This window comes from Macrobrachium rosenbergii, chromosome 24 (genome assembly GCF_040412425.1).
Source record: "Macrobrachium rosenbergii isolate ZJJX-2024 chromosome 24, ASM4041242v1, whole genome shotgun sequence".
Taxonomy (NCBI): domain Eukaryota; kingdom Metazoa; phylum Arthropoda; class Malacostraca; order Decapoda; family Palaemonidae; genus Macrobrachium; species Macrobrachium rosenbergii.
Window position 1 is genome coordinate 32266236 of NC_089764.1, and position 19342 is coordinate 32285577.

The following is a 19342-nucleotide window of genomic DNA, read 5'->3' on the forward strand; positions in this document are numbered from 1 at the left end:
TGGATTTTTCACCCGTATGGCTTTGTGTTGGTGAGGGTTTTGTAATGTCATATGGCAGTATGATTATAGCACCATGTTGTTTAGGCTTTATATATATATATATATATATATATATATATATATATATATATATATATATATATATATATATATATATATATATAAGATTTACTAAAACACACATCGTCATCAAGATCTCATGAAGAGATGCAACTTTAAAATGATCTGGGATCCGAGATTTCTTTTACAATGTCAACATGTACTTTGGAGTGTAGGTAGAAAAAAAAATTATTGGACAACATTTTGTTTCCCAGCAGAGAAAGAGGCACATTAAAATGTATCACAGAGAGTTTCGATGTTGATATGAGAAGCGCTGTGGCGGATCTTCCTTTAGTACAGCTGCTGTAGTACTCGCACAGCTGTTGTTGCTGTCAGCATCGCTCGGAAGGTGATCTGGCTGGAGTTGAGCAACCGGTTGATTGCCCTTATTTAGGCCGGACTAATGATCGGCGATGAGAGAGAGAGAGAGAGAGAGAGAGAGAGAGAGAGAGAGAGAGAGAGAGAGAGAGAGAGAGAGATATTTTACCACTGCAAATAAGTTTTGAGAGAGAGAGAGAGAGAGAGATTTATCACTGCCAATAAGTTTTGAGATAGAGAGAGATTTTACCTCTGCAAATAAGTTTTGAGAGAGAGAGAATATATTGCCTATTGTAGTTGTATCCTTATTCTAAACCGTGATACAACCCGTTGAGGAGTAGAGCCGTCAGTCCACCTCATGCGGTGCACTGTAGGCATTACTTAAGGTTCTTTGCAGCGTGCCATTGGCCCATAGCTGCAACCCCTTTCGTTCCACTTACTGTACCTCCTTTCATATTCTTTTTCTTCCATCTTACTTTCCACCTTCTCCTAACAACTGATTCATAGTGCAACTGGTTTGAGGTTTTCCTCCTGTTACACCTTTCAAACTTTTGCTATAAATTTCCGTTTAACCGCTGAATGACCTCGTTGGTCCCAGTGGTTGGCTTTTGGCCTAAATTCAATTCTATATTCAATTTAACCTTGATATCAAGGGAATAGCACCAGCGATGCCTTCGAATTTTTGCCCGCCATATTTCTGTGCCTCTGGCAATTATTAGTGAACAGTGAACCGAAGGTTTGTAGATGTAGCATCATTTTTGGTGTTAGAAATTCAGTAATGTTAGTGTTTCAGAATTGATTGACTTTGGCAGTTTCTCTTGGTTAGAAACCATCCAACTTCCAACAGCGCCTCTTCCAGCCATCCTTGGAGCTGGGCGCCATCTCATCTTTGGATGAGTTTTTATCATTCATTCCGGCCACATTTTCTCTTCATTTCGTTGAATTTTATATTCATTTTTATGGATTATAATCTGCAGTAAGTAGGAAATTGCCGTAATAGAAAATAGCTGTGTGCGGCATTTACAGATCAGTTAATTTTAGGAGTCAAAGGTTGAGAACCTATTATTTATTGATTGTGACAAGTAATGGCAACGTATTCTTCCTTAAAATGGAAAACTGCAGTATCTGCAAAATTTTCGAAACAGATATGCCACCTATTGGGCTCGTGAAACACTAATACACAAGTTACTGCAGTTTCGGATTGATTCTTCAATGCTTTCCACGAGCATTTAGGGGGGTCCCATTTGCAGTATCTGCAAAATCAGTAGTAGTACAAGGGGTATCTACCATTTTTCTCCAGTTTTGTATTTTTACAGATACTGCAGTCTTCCATTTTAGTGCAGTATTGGTTTCCTGTGGGTGCGAATTGTGCAAGCAGGTTCATTCCTTCATCCAAGTCGATTAAGTACACTAAGAACATATACTGGATTTTGGTAATTTTCTAAAGAGTGGTACTGCATTAGCTTCTCAGTACACGATGTTTAATGATACTGTGCTCAGTTTCTTGTGGACTGCGAGGGTGCTTGGTATTGTGTTAATCGATAAATAAAAAATAAAAAATAATAGGGAAAGTTCGTAGCTTATCATTCGCAGTACCTTTTTGTTGTAGGCTGACTAGAGTGATATTATTATTATTATTATTATTATTATTATTATTATTATTATTATTATTATTATTATTATTATTATTCAGAAGATGAAACCTATTCATATGGAACAAGCCCACCAAAGGGGCCATTGACTTGAAATTCAAGCTTCCGAAGAATATTTGGGTGTTCGTTAGGAAGAAGTTAGACGAGGTAAAGGGAAATACAGAAAGAAGAGATCCCACTCACTTATCAAAAAAAAATTAATAAATTAACAAACAGATCAAAACGTATTGAAATGCAAGGAGAATAGCATTAGGGTAGCAATGCATTGCACCTTCTCTTGAACCTCTGAAGTTCCAATCGCACCACATCCTCTGGGAAGCTGTTCCACAGTCCGACGGTGTAAGAGGAAAATGACCAGCAGATCTGATGAAAATCCTGAAATGTGGCAGATGACGGCCAAGTCCAAGATGATGAGTAGATTCGAATAAAACTGCGTTAATGAGAATAATAAATATTACTTGGTTGTACCTTGTAGTAGGTGCATAGACTGGTCTGTCAGTCAGTGCCACGCAGTTGCTGAAGAGTCTACGTTCTCCTTAATGGTTATGGGTTCTTGATGTCCCGTGAAAATCCTCCATTTTTCGATGACTGCGTTGTGCCCTTGACTAGAAGACATTTGCTGGTCGATTGTCCCAGCTTTGGGAATTTGAGACATACTGTAGGTTCCTGTCCCGGGGGCGTGACAGAGAAGGTAATTTTATTCTAGCTACTACCCACGAGGATTGCAAAATAGAGCAGTTATATATCTTTATGTGGGAGGCAGGCCTCCTCAACAAAATTTAAATTATACATATAAAGTAAATGTAAATACTGATAATATGATTATATACATATATTTTTAGATAATTTTATATGAAATTCTTTTTAAACTTATTTATTTTTAGTTTTCTATTTAAATTTATTACGGCGTCAATGACCTAGATGTCGCGACGCCTGTTGTATTAGACATAATCAATCAATTGTTGACATCCGGTCATATGGTTGCATGTCTCCCGCCCTTGATATTTTCTTTATTTGCAGTATTGTAGCGGTTGCTAGATTTCAGTTTCCTCACTGGCGTCTGTTTGAAATCAGAGTGGGGGCTGGATCCCTCTCTGCTTATATTTACAAGTCCCTCCCTCAGCCTGCTGCGATGACCGTAGGAATTTATTTCTTAGACATTTCTGCAAGTTTGTGAACGAGGTCTTGACTGATGTTTATTTGAGTGCTTGTCACAATTTTCATTTGGCGGTAACTTTCTCACTCGGTGGTTGGTTAGCCGTGCCGAATGTCAGATCGTGGTCTCTGCCATATAATGTATTTTAAGTCAGGATGGAACGCTACCCTGATTGTGCTAAGTTCCCCTTCATTCCATGACGCCTGTATTGTTATTGACTTTGCTGTGTAGTAGTCTCCTTATTAGGACAGCATTAATATTTTCTCTTTTTAGAGGTCGTAATGAATTCGAGAAGAGACTGACACACAGGGCCTCTGTGAAATTCCACTGCTCATTCATAACCAGCCTCCCTTCTCGTTCGTAGTTCTCGTCCAAGTAGGTATGCATTTCATTTTGCAGCCCTCAGCCGTTTTCGGGTTTTCCACTTTAGTGATAAGTATTTAGGATGCCCTTATTTGATCGATTGTAAATTGTCTGTCGTCACAACTACCAGGTTCACTTACGCCAAGGATGTCTCTGTGAAGGATTATGGACTAGATAGAGGATTTCACAGAGATATTCGTATCTCTACTTTTTAGTTTTACAACGCACGGCCCCGTAGGTATTACTTAAGGTTCTTTGCAGCTTTCCTTCGGCCCATAGCTGCAACCCCTTTCATTCTTTATACTGTACTTCCTTTCATATTTTTCTTTGCTCCATCTTGCTATCCACCCTCTCCTAACAATTGTTTCATAGTGCAACTGCTTCGAGGTTTTTCTCCCGTTACACCTTTCAAACCTTACTACTTTCAATTTCCCTTTCAGCGCTGAATGACCTCATAGGACCCAGCGCCTTGCCTTTTGCCTAAATTCTATGTTCATTCATTCATACAACGCACGGCTTCATAACTTGTTAATTTATGATTGTCACAGAAGGAGGTAACGATAATATCTTTTCATAGGCATCGAATTTTAATGGATCACATTTACTCATCACATTCCAAAAACCTACCGACTTCTAAAAAAAGAGCCAAAGGCACCAGAACCAGTAAACACGCGGTTCTGTTTTGGTATTCTTTCACTCAGTTGTTGTTAGGCTGCAGTAAACAGAGACATTAAACCAAGACATTGCCCAGTGTGTCATCAAGGTACGATGACAATAGATCAGTATCGACCTTTGAAACTTGAAAAAGCCACGAATTGGATACAAAAATATTCAAGAGCACATACAGTTTTCGGAGCGTCATGCTCCCTCTGCTCCCACTGAGGAGGTAGCATGACGTTCCCAAGCTGGATGTGCATCTGAATATATTTATACTCCAGTTTGTGGCTTTTTTCTTTTCCAAGTGGCATCGGGTACTTGGGATGACTTCAGCCTTTTAAGAAAAATGGCATAGGATACAATGCACCGCCCTACCTTGTAGTTATAATGTACCTCTGGCCCCAAACTCTGCAACTGCCAAGCGGGTGGTTAGTGCCGTCAGTGCACCTCATACGGTGCACTGTAGACATTACTTAAGGTTCTTTGCAGCGTGCCTTCGGCCCCTAGCTGCAACCCCTTTCGTTCCTTTTACAGTACCTCCTCTCATATTCTCTTTCTTCCGTCTTACTTTCCACCCTCTCCTAACAGTTGCGTCATAGTGCAACTGCGAGGCTTTCCTCCAGTTAACCTTCCAAAACCTTTTTACTGTCAATTTCCGTTTCAGCGCTCAATGACCCCATAGGTCACAGTGCTTGGCGTTTGGCCTAAATTATATATTCAATTCAGTTCAATTGACAGTCACAGTATTCACTCAGCTAAGATGGCACCCATGCAATGCACAGATCTACAGTGACCTGTTTTTCAGAATTTGTGTCAAGTCAGTTTCGTTATGTTGTGTGAAAGCACGGTGCTTGACGAACGAGTTCTGATGTCGCGTGTTTTCACTAATCTGCCCTAAAATGGAAGACTGCAGTATCTGCAAAAATACAGAACTGAGAAAAATGGTAGATACTCCCTTGCCTTACTACTGATTTTGCAGATGCTGCCAATGGGACCCCTAAATACTCGTGGAAAGCATTGAAGAATCATTCTGAAACTACAGTAACTTGTGTATTAGTGTTTCACGAGCCCAACAGGTGGCAGGTCTCAATTTCGAAAATCTTGCAGATACTGCAGTTTTTCATTTTATGGCAGTAATGTCTGACCAACTCTAAAGGTACTATTGATGACAAGTAGTACAATTACGTTGTGGTACCTGTGGTGTGTTGATGTGGCATAAGTACTTTATTTACATAGAGAAAAAATCTTTGTCAGATATATGCTTACAAAAAGTTTAACAAAGGTAAAGATTGTTGTACATCCTAAAATCATGCCTTTTTAGAGACATCTTTTGAAGGTCAAACGAAGTCAATAGTTTATGCATGGATACACACCATCATACATTGGCCAGATATATAAGGTAACATGAGAATAATGTCTATATATTTCTCCTGTATTTTACAACAAACTAACGGTACAGCCCTGTATCATTTGTGGGAGGAATTGCTTTTAGGACTGAACTATACCTTAAACTATAAGTATCGGTAGTTCATGAACTTTTTTTGCTCACCCTTGAGTTTTTAATAATAACTTGAGTATTTATATCCGTTGGTAGTCTAAAGAAAGGTGGCTCTAATTGTCTTCCTTATGGTGTGCGATGGTTGAAGTATTACAAGGAATGCACAGTATTTAGTATATATACTTTCTTTCGGACATCAAGTTGTTCTGCTAAATACTTTCAAGCAGGTTATTAGGTTCCGATCTTGTGAGCAGCTTTTCCAGCTTCGCCCTTTCAGATATTTAGCCCGGAATAAAGGGGTATTATAATAAAATTAGGATTTCCATTTATGCGGAATAACCGGCAGTATGAAGCAGTTTTGGTATGTCCCGCCTATTACAAGCTCCTGTACTTAGCAATGCTCCGTTCTTGTAGCCATCTTACCACCAGGTGGCTGCGGCTTCCAGGATAGACACTTGTCACGCAGTCCCTCCCGGCATTGCATGAAGACTCTTGATAAGAAATTCTGGTCTTGTTGATCATCACTGATTTAATTCTGTATCTCCTTGCCTTATCTTTGGTTATATCTGTGTTTGATTACTGGCTTAGTTTCTGTACAATAATGTGAGATTTTCTGGGAACGATCTCAAAGACTTCTGGCCATAAGCTGAAGCCCAGATTATTAGATGTTGGTGGTAGAGTATTCACCATACACTATGAAGGTCTAACCCCTGTTCCAGACCTTTTGCCATTTGGTAGCAGTTTGCTTCACTACTTTGCCTGACTTTTGTATTATTATTATTATTATTATTATTATTATTATTATTATTATTATTATTATTATTATTATTATTATTATTATTATTATTATTATTATTATTATTATTCAGACGATGAACCCTGTTCATATGGAACAAGCCCACAGGGGCCATTGACTTGAAATTCAAGCTTCCAAAGAATATGGCGTTCATTCGAAAGAAGTAAGAGAAGGCAATGGGAAATACAGAAAGTTACTAGAAAACCAGATAAATTAACAAATTAGCAAATAAATAAAATTTAAGTAAAATATTAAAAGCTGGTTGAATTGTATTAGGGTAGTATTGCATTGCATCTTTGCTCGAACTTCTGAAGTTCCAACTGCACGACATCCTCTGGGAGGGGCTGTTCCACAGTCCAACAGTGAAGAATAAAGGACCTATGGAACTGAAAAGTTCGACAGCGAGGCATATTTACTGCATATTGGTGCTTCTGCTGTTCAGCAAATCTGGTTGCTCTCGGCAGGAGAAGGGGATCAGGGATCAATTGTGAATGTGAAAGATCTCGGTTAAAATACAACTTATGAAAAGGTGACAAACAAGAGACCATCCGTCGATGGTCCAAGTCATAACTGCTGCTATTAGGAAACAGAAACCTTCCACCACGAACCACTCTATCTTAAAGAGATAAGTCTCTGTAATGGGACCGACAGTGGAATTTGATTAATATAATATCAGTATTCAAATGAATTTTTCTTATGAAGTTGATTCTCTCTCTCATCTGGGATGATGATGTAACACGGCCTCACAATTTAACACTCGGTCGGTAGCTGACATGACATTTCCGGTATACAATCTCAATAATGCATAATCGGTAACGCAGCCGTTCTCGTTTTGTTTTTGCGGATCGAAATGGCGGTTGTTGTGTGATCATTATTGCAAAGAGCTCAGAGCTCTCTCTCTCTCTCTCTCTCTCTCTCTCTCTCTCTCTCTCTCTCTCTCTGTTCCCCAACCTCTCACGGCCAAATGTTCGTTGTCAGCGTAGACATTCCTGGGGGATGTTTTATGGAACTGCGACGTTCGTTTTCCCCATCCCCACTCACTTTGTAATGCGTCGACTTCTTTTTTCTTTATCTTTTTCTACATTTTTACGTTTGTCAGTCTTTCTTTCCCATCCTTCTCCGATCGCCCCTGTTTATACCATACTCTGCTGACCCTCCCCTTTTGGAACTCTTGTTGTTGCTGCTTTTCTTATACCCCTCTCTCTCTCTCTCTCTCTCTCTCTCTCTCTCTCTCTCTCTCTCTCTCTCTCTCTCTCTCTTCGTGTATTGTCAAGGCTCTCCACATTAAATTTGCATTCCCCTCTCACTGAAGCTTTCCAATATCTAATTATTCTTGTAGCTATTGATCTTTTAAACTAAGCATCCTTGTTAAAAAAGTTTTACAGATCGTATTTTCGAAAACTGTGAAACTTGAGATGGAGTGAAATCGTTCCCCCTCCCCCCCTTTTTTTTTTTTGATGAATGAAGTTTGTTGTGCTCCCCAGTCGTCCTCTGCGTATTTCCTCCTTCCTCCCCTATTCTTAACTGCCTTCGCCTTGGTTCTTCCTTGTTCCCTTTGATGCGTGCGCGGCGGTTCCTTTTTGTGCGCTTAAGTTTTATTTTTCCCTTATCACTCTCGTCGGGGAGGGGATCGCGAAAAGGTTTCTGCCCTAATCTGTGTCTGCGTGTTTGGGTACCGGTCGCTCGTTTGGTTAGTTTGTTGATCGGCCTTTGTTGTCATTCTCCTCCTTCCCCTCCTCTCCCTCTCCCTCTACTTTAATACTACTACTCTCCCTCTCCCTCTCTTTGGAAGGGCCGTTTTTTGTTGTTTTGTACCCAAAAATTTGCTTGCTGATATATTAAGTAGATGGGATAGTTGCTGTCCAGTATTTGTTCCGCTGTTTGAGTCTTGCAATGAATGGGCTAAACTTTCGTCGCATACATATTATTTTGTGACCTACTGAGGCTTTTATAAGTATTACAAGAATTGTCTGACTTAGGTTCCATGCTTTGGCTGTTGTAAGTAGATCGCGCTAATATTTCATATTTTAGTTGATGACGTCTCGACTGTCAACCTAACCGCGCAACGACTCCTCGCTGCTGGGAGAAAAGACGCTGTTGACTGGTACAATACATTTACAAACGCTACCGGGGTCTAAGCGATGACAAGCAGGGCAGCCGATCGAGACTGCAGTCTACCCCAAAGCCAAATCAAAGTCCTTTAAGAGAAGGCATCGTGCTTACCCCATACAAATGGGAAAAAAAATGTCCGTTAAAAAGAAGAAGAAGAAGATGTTTAGTGTGAGTAGGGCGAAACAGAAATCTGTGGATTTAGATATTTTTTATTTTTCCTATGAATTTAGTCGCATTACCACAACAGAGGTCGGAAGTTCCTTCTGCTTTTGGAAGTATATGTTAAACCACAGTGCCCGTAGGGGGTTAGTACCGTCAGTTTAACTTACGTGGTGCACTGTAGGCATTACTTAAGGTTCTTTGCAGCCTCCCTTCGGCCCCTAGCTGCAACCTCTTTCGTTCCTTTTTACTATACCTACATTCATATTTTCTTTCTTCCATCTGACGTTCCATCCTCTCCTAACAATTGTTTCGTAATGCAACTGCTAGGTTTTCCTCCTGTTACACCTTTCAAACCTCCGTAATGTCAATTTCCCTTTTCAGCGCTGAATGGGCTCATAGGTCCCAACGCTTGGTCTTTGGCCTAAATTCTATATTCAGCTCAACTCGACACAATTTATTTGGGGGTTTCCTTTATAGTTATTGTACTGAATCAGAAAGAATTTTCTTTACAGTATGTGCTGTCTCAAGAGGACATGATGACTCCTATATATATATATATATATATATATATATATATATATATATATATATATATATATATATATATAATATATATATATATATATATATATAATATATATATATATATATATATATATATTATATATATATATATATATATATATATATATATATATATATATATATATATATATATATATATATACATACATACATACATACATACATACATACATACAAACCTTTTCTCTGTAGATAAAACCCCGCAGAAAAGCAAGACAACATTTCACCCTTGCACTCTTTACCCATGGATGAAACCTTCTCACAGAATGCTTCACTTCATAGTCTTGATGTACTCAAGCAGAAGTGTTTTTTCTGTATGCATACATAAATACAGCAGTAAGCCAGATATGAAATTCATTATTTTTAAATGTTAATAAAGCATTCCCAAATAATTTTAAGAGTCCAATTAAAGTGGTTTTTATAAAGTGCATAAGAGGACAAGGCCACCGGCTTCGTTTTCCTCTCCACTCCCAAAATTACAGAAGAGGGCGACTCAAAAAGACTTAAAATCATGAAACTCGACAACCTTTCAATTGAAGGGAAGACTCTGGGAAATGAATATTGGTACTCCAAGCTAGGAAATGCGTTCGATTCCGAAGCGGCGAACTAGCCGATCCTGATCGCCGACCTTGGGAGTTGCGACGCCACTTAATGCATAAAATCGAAATTGAAGAGGTAGACCGCTCGAGTTCGCAGGTCATAGGCTGGAGTGATAGGATTTTGTTCTTGAGTCGAGACGAGATATTTCAAACTTTCACTGTCAATTTCCCTTTCAGCACTGAATGACCTCGTAAGTCCCAGTGCTTTGCCTTTGGCCTAAGTTCTGTATTCAGTTCAATTCAGCATGAGTTCTTCGCTGGAACCCACCGAGTTCTCTGTTGTGCCTGATGTAACAAACTTGGAGAGAACCAGAACTTCCTGTAGGCTACTTTCATTTGGAACTTACTCTGGTGATATTGTAGCTTTTGGGCGTTTTTGGAACCGTTGTCTTTTCATCAATATTTTTAGTGTCGTCTTATGCTCCCAGGTCTGTAATTGTTTTCAGTACTGCCAAGTTTCTTATCTTGTTGAGGCGCCAATTTGTATAAGGAAATCATCACGCCATATCTTATCAGGAACTCGAGGCGAGTGAAACACGATGCCGTTGAAATGTCTTAGACTTTTCATATCATAATGACAAAGACAACTTTTTGACAGCACGGACTCTGCGCTCTTTGATTCGCTCAGGCCCAGTAATGTAGAAAAAAGAAATCTAATGTTTCTTTTATGGCAACCGTTTTTATTTATGCCACTTAGGCGATGGTACAGGTGTGGTAGATTTTTTTTTTTCTTTTAAAGACTTACATTTTTAACACTTGTCATGCTTTAATGCCTCATGTGTTTTTTTCAGTTCTCAGGACAATTTTTTTGCTGCGTAGCCGTATTTACACGATTTTATTATGTTTTGTTGTTATGCCCTTGTGTGATCAGCTCAGAACATTTCAGTAAAGACTGAAAGATAGTAGCTTATGTATATTATCATTTCAGTGATAAGGACAGTTCTTATCTCTCGACAAAAAGGTACTAGGACCGAAAGGTTGATTGTGGCGATGAGTGATGAGCGTAAAAATCGTCACGCAAAGCCTTCTTCAGAACTAAGCCATTAAATTTATTGCTGTTTTCTTGCAGGGGGAAGGTTTGGCTCATCAATATTTAGATGGGAATATGGCTAGGTCTTGGCATTATCTTTACACAGGTAAAAGGTATAAGGAAATTTACATTCCATCCCCTAGTTACATCTATGAATATAGACTCCAGCATCCTTAGCAAACGGTAAACAGCAGGGACAAGGACAAGAATGAGTATAGAGAAAGATACAAAACTTGCAAAAACGGAACTTCAGGCACGCCATCTCTGTGGTCAGAGCTTCGACTTGGTCTCTGGGTAAAGCCAGACCAGACCTGAACCTTCCCAGTCACAGCGTTAAGCCCAATACGCGGTCATTCCAGCAGTAAGCTGAACCATTCCTTGATCCTGGATGCAATATGTAACTGCGGCATTTAACCCTGCCGCATACGTCCATGTAGGCAATAGAATTGAAGTCGAAGATTCTTTATTCTCCCGTATATTCAACGATAGACAGACAGACGCTTACGTGAAATTGGGAGGAAGTCCCACGCTTGTCACGCTTCAGCGGCCACGTAACTGCAACTCGCTTATGCATCGCGCATAGCGGGAAATAATGGCGGTGTTGTCATATATAATTGCAATGTTGCCGCGGTACACAGTCAAGCTAGTGGTTTTACAATGAGTGTAGTGGATTAAGCATTGATGAAAGGTAAATGGTAACACAAACATAATTCTTCTGTAAAACAGTAATAAAGTAAATGTACATGAATGCATGCAAGCTGTACGTAATGTATGTACTATGCAATAGTAATGATATTTGATATGCGTCCTACTGATGGCGTGAGGGTCCCTATTTACTATTCAAGGTACTGGATTTTTCCCCAAATCTGATATTTTTTCAGATTTTTAAGGGGTATTTACTTTCATGATGAAAATTTATGTTTCTGTCAGTCGTAACGTTTTCTGTTCTTATTGCGCCGCCGAATTATTCTTCTTTTTGATTTTATGATCAGAGATTAGAATTACGGTTGTCTTTTATGCTTTAGTGGATTTCATCTTGCAAAATTTATAATTATGTACTTTTGACAGTTTAAAGAATGGGCAAAACAAGCACGTTAAAAGGATGCAAATGGGAAAAACAATTTCTTAAAGAAAAACAAGTTCTCTCTCTCTCTCTCTCTCTCTCTCTCTCTCTCTCTCTCTCTCTCTCTCTCTCTCTCTCTCTCTCTCTCTCTTTATTTCTGCGCATTTGCTAACGGTCTTGTCTCGATTTTGATTTCTTCTTAACACCGTCGTTTAGTCGGTTTCCTTCCCTTCTCGTTTTCACCCGCCTTTCCTTTATTATTTTTTTCTTATTCTGCCTCATCCTGTTCTCTCTCTCTCTCTCTCTCTCTCTCTCTCTCTCTCTCTGCTCTTCTCTCTGCTTTTCATGTGCTCAAATTTTTGTATCACCCTCCTTTCCTTTATCATTTTTTCTTATTCTCTCTCTCTCTCTCTCTCTCTCTCTCTCTCTCTCTCTCTCTCTCTCTCTCTGTGATTTTCATATGCTCAAATTTTTGTATCACCCTCCTTTCCTTTATCATTTTTTTCTTATTCTCTCTCTCTCTCTCTCTCTCTCTCTCTCTCTCTCTGCTTTTCATATGCTCAAATTTTTGTATCACCCCCCTGCCTTTGATCATTCTTGGATCGTTCTTCTCAGCACTCCACGCCAAGTTCATTTGTACGTACCCTCTACTTTGTCCCCTCATTCACGTGATTTTTTTTTTTTTTTTTTTTTTTGCATCCTCGCAGGAATCCGAATTGACAGGGAAGCTCTCTCTCTCTCTCTCTCTCTCTCTCTCTCTCTCTCTCTCTCTCTCTCTCTCTCTCTCTCTCTCTCTCCTGAAGGAGACCCATTCTTCAAGGGGCTGTGGGGCAGAGACAGGCCAAAATGAAATGGGCTGGCTGATCCTTTTACTTCCTCATCGTAAACTCTTTCATATGTACATTTTACCCCTTTTCTCCCTAACCCTTCCCCCTTCAGTGTGAGGCTTGTATAATTACTTGGCCCGAGCCTTATTTCTCTCTCCCCCTCTTTTCAGATGTCTTTTCCCTCCTTCCTTCCGCAACGCCTTTGATTCTCTCCCCTCCCCTCCCTTTCCCCTCCCCTCTCGGATTTGCGCAACTGATAATTTCCTTTTAACATTTCTACGAGTCTTCATATCTGTTGTCCCCCCACCCCTCCCCTCTTATTCTTGTCTTCCTGTTTACACTTTTCTCGTTACGTTTCTTTCTCTGGCCAATTCCTAGCGCACACATTCCCACTGTACAGGGTATTGTTCATTCCCCCTCTCTTTCCTAGCTTCGTTTTTTTTTTTAACGATACGTTGAACCATAGTTTACTCAGCATGCGTTTGTCCTAAGGCTTGGATGCCAGATATGGGTAAGAATTTCTCCTGAAACACTGGGTAAATTTTCGGTTTTGTTTTGCCACGAGAAGTAGATTCTAACAATGAAGGCTTTTACTGAAAATGGCAGTTTAGCTGATGCTCTCTGTGACACCAAGATCTTTAGTTTTGCATTAATAAATTTCCTGTAGGGGGTTAGTAGTGCCGTCAGTGCACCTCATGCTGTGCGCTCTAGGCATTACTTAAGGTTCTTTGCAGTGTGCCTTCGGTCCCTAGTGCACCTCTCAAACCTTTTTACTGTCAATTTCCGTTTCAGCGCTGAATGACTTCATTGGTCCCAGTGCTTGGCCTTTGGCCTAAAGTCTGTATTCAGTTCACATTGATAAATACATTACCGTATTTCAAATGCCATGGTTGTGAAATTTAAACTTTTTTCTTGAAGTTGATATGTCCATTGAACTTAGGAAGAGTAGTTTTTGAAGACTTGCTGTGCAAATATGTTTGTGCACACACAGGGAACATTAGATCCAATAGACCTTGCCCATGACAATTCTGACTCTGGACATTGCTGCCCTAAAATGGAAAACTGCAGTGTCTGGAAAATTTTCGAAATTGGGACATGCCACCTGTTGGTGTCCTGAAACACTAATACACAAGTTACTGCAGTTTCAGAATGAATCTTCAGTGCTTTATTTAGGGGGTCCCATTTGCAGTATCTGCAAAATCAGTAGTAAGGCAAGGGAAAACTGCAGTGTCTACCATTTTTCTCAGTTTTGTATTTTTGCAGATACTGCAGTCTTCCATTTTAGAGCAGATGAGTCAGATTTATTCAGTCTGATTTTAGTGCCACTTGTTGAAACTTAAAAGGCTACATCCCGCAGCAATTGAATGAGTTAACAGATGTGAAGAGGATTGGTAAGAGATGTTATCAAATAGGATTTTAGGCTGAATTAAAAAAAAAAAAAAAAAAAAAACCTCGACCAGAAATCAGTTATCTTGTACCATTCCCTTACTATGATTCACTTTCCAGTGGTAACCCCGTAATTAATTGACAATGTGTAGTGTTTGGTAACTTTGGCCATGAGCTCGCACAGCACTTACAGAATATATCACCTAATGTGCGGCACTTGCAGAATATATCAGGTAATGTGCGGCACTTACAGAATTTATCACCTAATGCTGCCTAAAAGCTTCGTATTGTTGGTCTGGTTACTTAATATACAGGTAGGATATAGATGCCATGTGTGGATTCTTTTGTTTTGCCATTATTTTGAATTACACTTGCTGTCTGGATTCAGCAGCACCAAGGATCTTTTCTCTTTTATCCAGCATTTCATCAATGGTCAGTGTTGTAGTGTCCCTTCTCACAAAATGGTAATTGTGAGTTATACAATCATCAGAAGGTATGTTCTTTGACCATCTTAGTGGGGATGCCTGTACCAGAACAGCAGCATTCTTTTCTTGTTGAGATTCCAGGCTGTTGTACAGTCTTAATACTTTATATATAACTGGATTATCCTTCGTGGGACGTCATAGGTGTTGATGCTTGCAAACTTGAGACTATAGCTTCTGTGCCTTGACTTAATTCTCTGTTATGTATTAATGTATATTCTGCATTTTATTTTATTTATATATTAAAAAAAAAATTGTTCATTTACTACACTTATCATCTCTAGGAGCTGTTTCCTCTTTTTGAAATCAGGGTCATCACCTTCTTTAATGTCTGTTTGTATGATCCGGTGGTGAATGTGAATGTATTTACAGTATGAACGATGATGATTAACTGTTCTTGGCGAGTGTACAGAGTGTACAAGTGCTGGCAATTTTGTTTTCCTGTTAGCAGTAACCAGTTGCATTTTTATTTCAGATTGGTGCAGATGGCAGAAGAAATCAAGTGTTCCTAGCCCTATCCACAGCTGCAGAATTTAGGGATCATTTATCTCTATTTAGTGATTTTTATGCTAATCTTGGTAAGTTTTTTCCTTGTTTTTCATTTATTTCCTTCTGCCTGGTGGTTGTCTCAAAAGAAAATTGTGTAAGCAGCTCATATTTTGTTGTATAACTAAAAAGTTACTTTTGTATGTATTCAGTTTCTCAGTAGAATTGATAATTTGGTTCTTTGTTAATTTTAGCCTGATAGGAAGTGTATTGTGATTTTACTGTTTCATATTGTTACCCTTCATTTATGTATATGTAAACTTAGATCATAACTTAAACATGCAAAAGCTAAAATTAATAAATAAATTTTTACCAGTTAATATTGTCATATCACTAATGACTATAATTATAAAACTTCGATTTATGCATCAATTAATGTATAATTTTTATAAATATTTCTCAAGTTACGGAAAAAGTGAAAGTCTGAACCCTCCGCAAACATTGTATGTGGTAGCTTGCAAACAATGAACTCCATCAGGAAAGTTTTCATGCTGTTCATATTCATACTCCTTTTATTTTATCATTGATTGAACATGATTATCAGTCAAGTTTAGATGAGGTATTTGTTCACAAGCACTGGCAAGACATGATATTTTCAATCCTCAAGAGCTGCCATGGGGGTTTGTCTTATTATTAATGGTGTGATTGTAAGGTTAATCACTTGATTTGTTAATATATTTCAGTGAAGTGAACATTTGTAGGCAAGAAATTGTGTTGAAGGATTACTGTTGAAGAGTTACTATATCATGGCCTTCTTTTTCAGGTCCTCCAAACCCTGATACATTACCAGAAGATGGTAAACTCAAGTCTGAAACTATGGTCAAGGATAACCGAAGGTACTATCTAGACCTAAAAGAAAATTCAAGAGGGCGCTTCCTTAGGGTGAGTTTGGTATGTTTTAAAACTTCAAGGGTGAATATGTCAGTGAAAGTCACTAAGATAGCAAGGGGAACAAGGTCTTTTTTTACCACAACCTCCTCCTAGACATGGAAGAGTGTTTATCATGCTGTGGATGTGCCTTTAAAAATGATCCAGTTTCATCTTTGAGGGATATTCAGTGAATGACCTTATCCTGTCCTTTAGTGATTAGCACCGGTGCATTCATTTACTATTGCTATTATCTTTAAGAAAATTTATCAGTATAAGAGTCTCATTCCTTTTACTTTATAGTGATGCAGATAGAGTAATGAATATCATAATTCAGCTATGGGATTTGCTTTTATATTTTTGATGTCAGATTCATTGTTACATTAACAATTCCATTTATTAAATATGATGAGTTTTTGAGATGTAAAGTAATCACTGACTGGGATGGTTATATTTGTTCTGGTTACAGTAACTGCAGTGACCCAAAATATTTCTACATTTACACCAGCTTCCTGTAATTTGTGGAGTCTTAATTTTTATTTGCTGTACAAGAGAATTTTAGACAAAAAGTCTGAAGGGCCTCAATAGCACTTATCAAACCACTGAGATTAAAAAAAAATTGTGGCGACTTGATTTTAAAAATGTGAAGTGCTGAATTTATTGCACTCACTCCTGCTGAGAAAATAGAAGCAATGTTTTGTAAAGAGCAATGATCTGCTTTATCTGGTGAAAAGGCAACAATCATACATATGTTGATGCTGTAGAACCATCATCATGAATTGCAAAGTGTAGACCTTTGTGTTGTATACGTTCTGCTGTGTGATGTTGATGCTGTTGAGGAATATGTGTATATTTTTTGGACAAATACTTTTTACAAAATTCTGACAATGCAGAAAGTCCAAGGAGGAGGCAGTTCTAGTTTGGAGAAAATTTGATCCTCATATTCTCTGATTTATCAGTACAATGAGCTTTAATTAGGAAGGTTATTTATGAGGATGGTTATTTATGAAAATGTCCCATTGTTCAATGATCTTTTTAGTAGGAGAATCACTTACTTGTAGTTTTATTGCAAGTCACATAGTTACTAGGCACATGGGGTAGAGACATTGGTGGTTCTCTGCTGCTTCCAACTTGCTGTGATGTAGTTGGAGATTTAAAAGCTCTTGCAGATTCTTAGTCCTTCATTATGAATAGTTTTTAGTATTGTGTCAGGTGCTGATAATATGGTTGCTTTTTCTCGCCAGGCTGTATGAAAGACTTCTCTTATTAGATTTAAAGTATTTTTACATGTGCATTTTGTATACACAACATGAATTTAGCTTACAACTAAGAACTGGATTGCTGTTGAACTATTGAGTCACTTCTTTCCTGTAATGGTAAATGTGATACTGTGTACTCCCTCATTAGAGTATCCCCAGTGACAACTATCTTTGTACCCCTTAATGCTTGTGCTTCACGAGGTGGTGTATACAACTTCTCATGTTGCAAATAATTGCATACAAATTCAAATAAGATTCCATGATAACCTGTTGCCCAGTGTCAGAAGTCTCCCATTCCCAGTAGAGTACTGCAAAACTCGTGAAGTCACTGTATCAGCACCATGTTCATTTGCTTGATTTCTTCATCATTTTTCTGTTGGAATTTTATTGCCCTTGTCGAGGAGTTTAATTTTCATTGCTAGTGCTTTAAGAATTTACACGAAAGTGAGTTGATTTACCTAGCAGTGCTGATCTGTAAGTCATAAATATTACACAGTGTTAGGGATCAGTACCTTCAGCATTAAGAAGTAAGTAGAAAACCCTCATCATCCATTCCATTGCTTCGTATCAGTAATAATCGTTGTATTAATTTCTTGATTTGATGGGAACAATGTTAATGCTCCAAATAGAAATTTGACAAAGTGAACATGAATTATTTAGAATTCCCATGTTCATCACAAAATTATTAACAACATTTTTCCATCAGCTGCTCCCTTTATGGGATGAGATATGAAGTGAGTTCTCTTCACTCTACTTCCTGCAGGTCTTTGTCTAGGTACATCATATATATTGCTTTTTCGACCCAACTGATCTCATCCTGTCTCATGGCATATCCAAACCATTTATTTCTGTGAGACCCCAGTTTACATAGTAACATTTACTCTGGATTTTAGGGTCTTGTACAGCAAAATGTAGCTGATTCTTTGCTAGTTCACTTCAATCCTTGGCTGCATTTTTTGTCAAATGTTTTTCATCTATTCCCTGTGGTGTCTTCCTACCTACTTCTTCATCATCTTGAGTTTGACTTTGTTCCAGTTTTCACCTCATAAAAGAACAGATCCCATGGAGCAGCTCTAGTGAGTCTGTGTATGAGACAAGGGGGTGTCTCTAAAATGCTATGTAGTGAAAATTTTGTTTAAAAATTTTCAAGACATTCTTTGCCTTATTGAGGCATTGTGTTCAAGAAATTTAATGAAAAGTTTTTAATTGGAGTTAAAAGCTGTGTTCATTTCATGACTGTTGGTAACCTATTTAATTACCATATGAAATTAGACTTTAATTGCACATTTGTAACAGAATTATAGTTCTTGGTAGCACAGACTAGATTTGCTTTAATTCTCTGCAAAAACAAAAAGTGATCCATAAGTGAGGTAACATGGAATACATTTTTTTACATTATCATGAGAGTTTCACTGTTTATAGTATTACATTATTTCAAATGAAGTGAATGCTTTGGGAACCATATAGCCACAATTTTTTTTCATATTCCTTACATACTGATTTAACAAGTCATAGCGTACACTATCCTTATAAATAATAGTGGAATGTTTTGCAACATGTTTTAAGTCTTAGCTTCTTTGTTCAGGTTTGCAATAACCTAATTTTCCTTCACATCTTGTTTTTTTCAGGTATCACAAACAATAGCGAGGGGTGGCCCTCGGTGTCAAATAGCCATACCAGCTCAGGGTATGATAGAATTCAGAGATGCTCTTCAAGAACTTCTAGATGAATTTGGTACAGATGACGGAGGTTACAAAGGAGAATTACCCGAAGGACGACACATGCGAGTAGAGAACAAGAATTTCTATTTTGACATAGGCCAAAATAATCGAGGAATATATATGCGTATATCTGAGGTAAGAGTTAGTGCTTGAGAATGTTATAT

The 19342-nt window shown here is 38.3% G+C and overlaps 1 protein-coding gene across 14 annotated transcripts in view; it reads left to right on the forward strand.

The window, feature by feature from the left end:
• Positions 1-19342, forward strand: part of Pur-alpha (Purine-rich binding protein-alpha) — a 341292-nt gene that overhangs the window by 314827 nt on the left and 7123 nt on the right. For 7 of the 14 annotated variants that reach the window (XM_067126417.1, XM_067126419.1, XM_067126412.1 and 4 more), the window contains 3 exons: positions 15261-15363; positions 16095-16213; positions 19086-19313. In XM_067126417.1, the coding sequence (XP_066982518.1) occupies positions 15261-15363; positions 16095-16213; positions 19086-19313 (450 nt within the window). Of the gene's footprint in view, positions 1-3498; positions 3605-15260; positions 15364-16094; positions 16223-19085; positions 19314-19342 lie in introns of those variants that run through there. The other 7 variants (XM_067126415.1, XM_067126418.1, XM_067126410.1 and 4 more) reach the window with 2 other exon arrangements.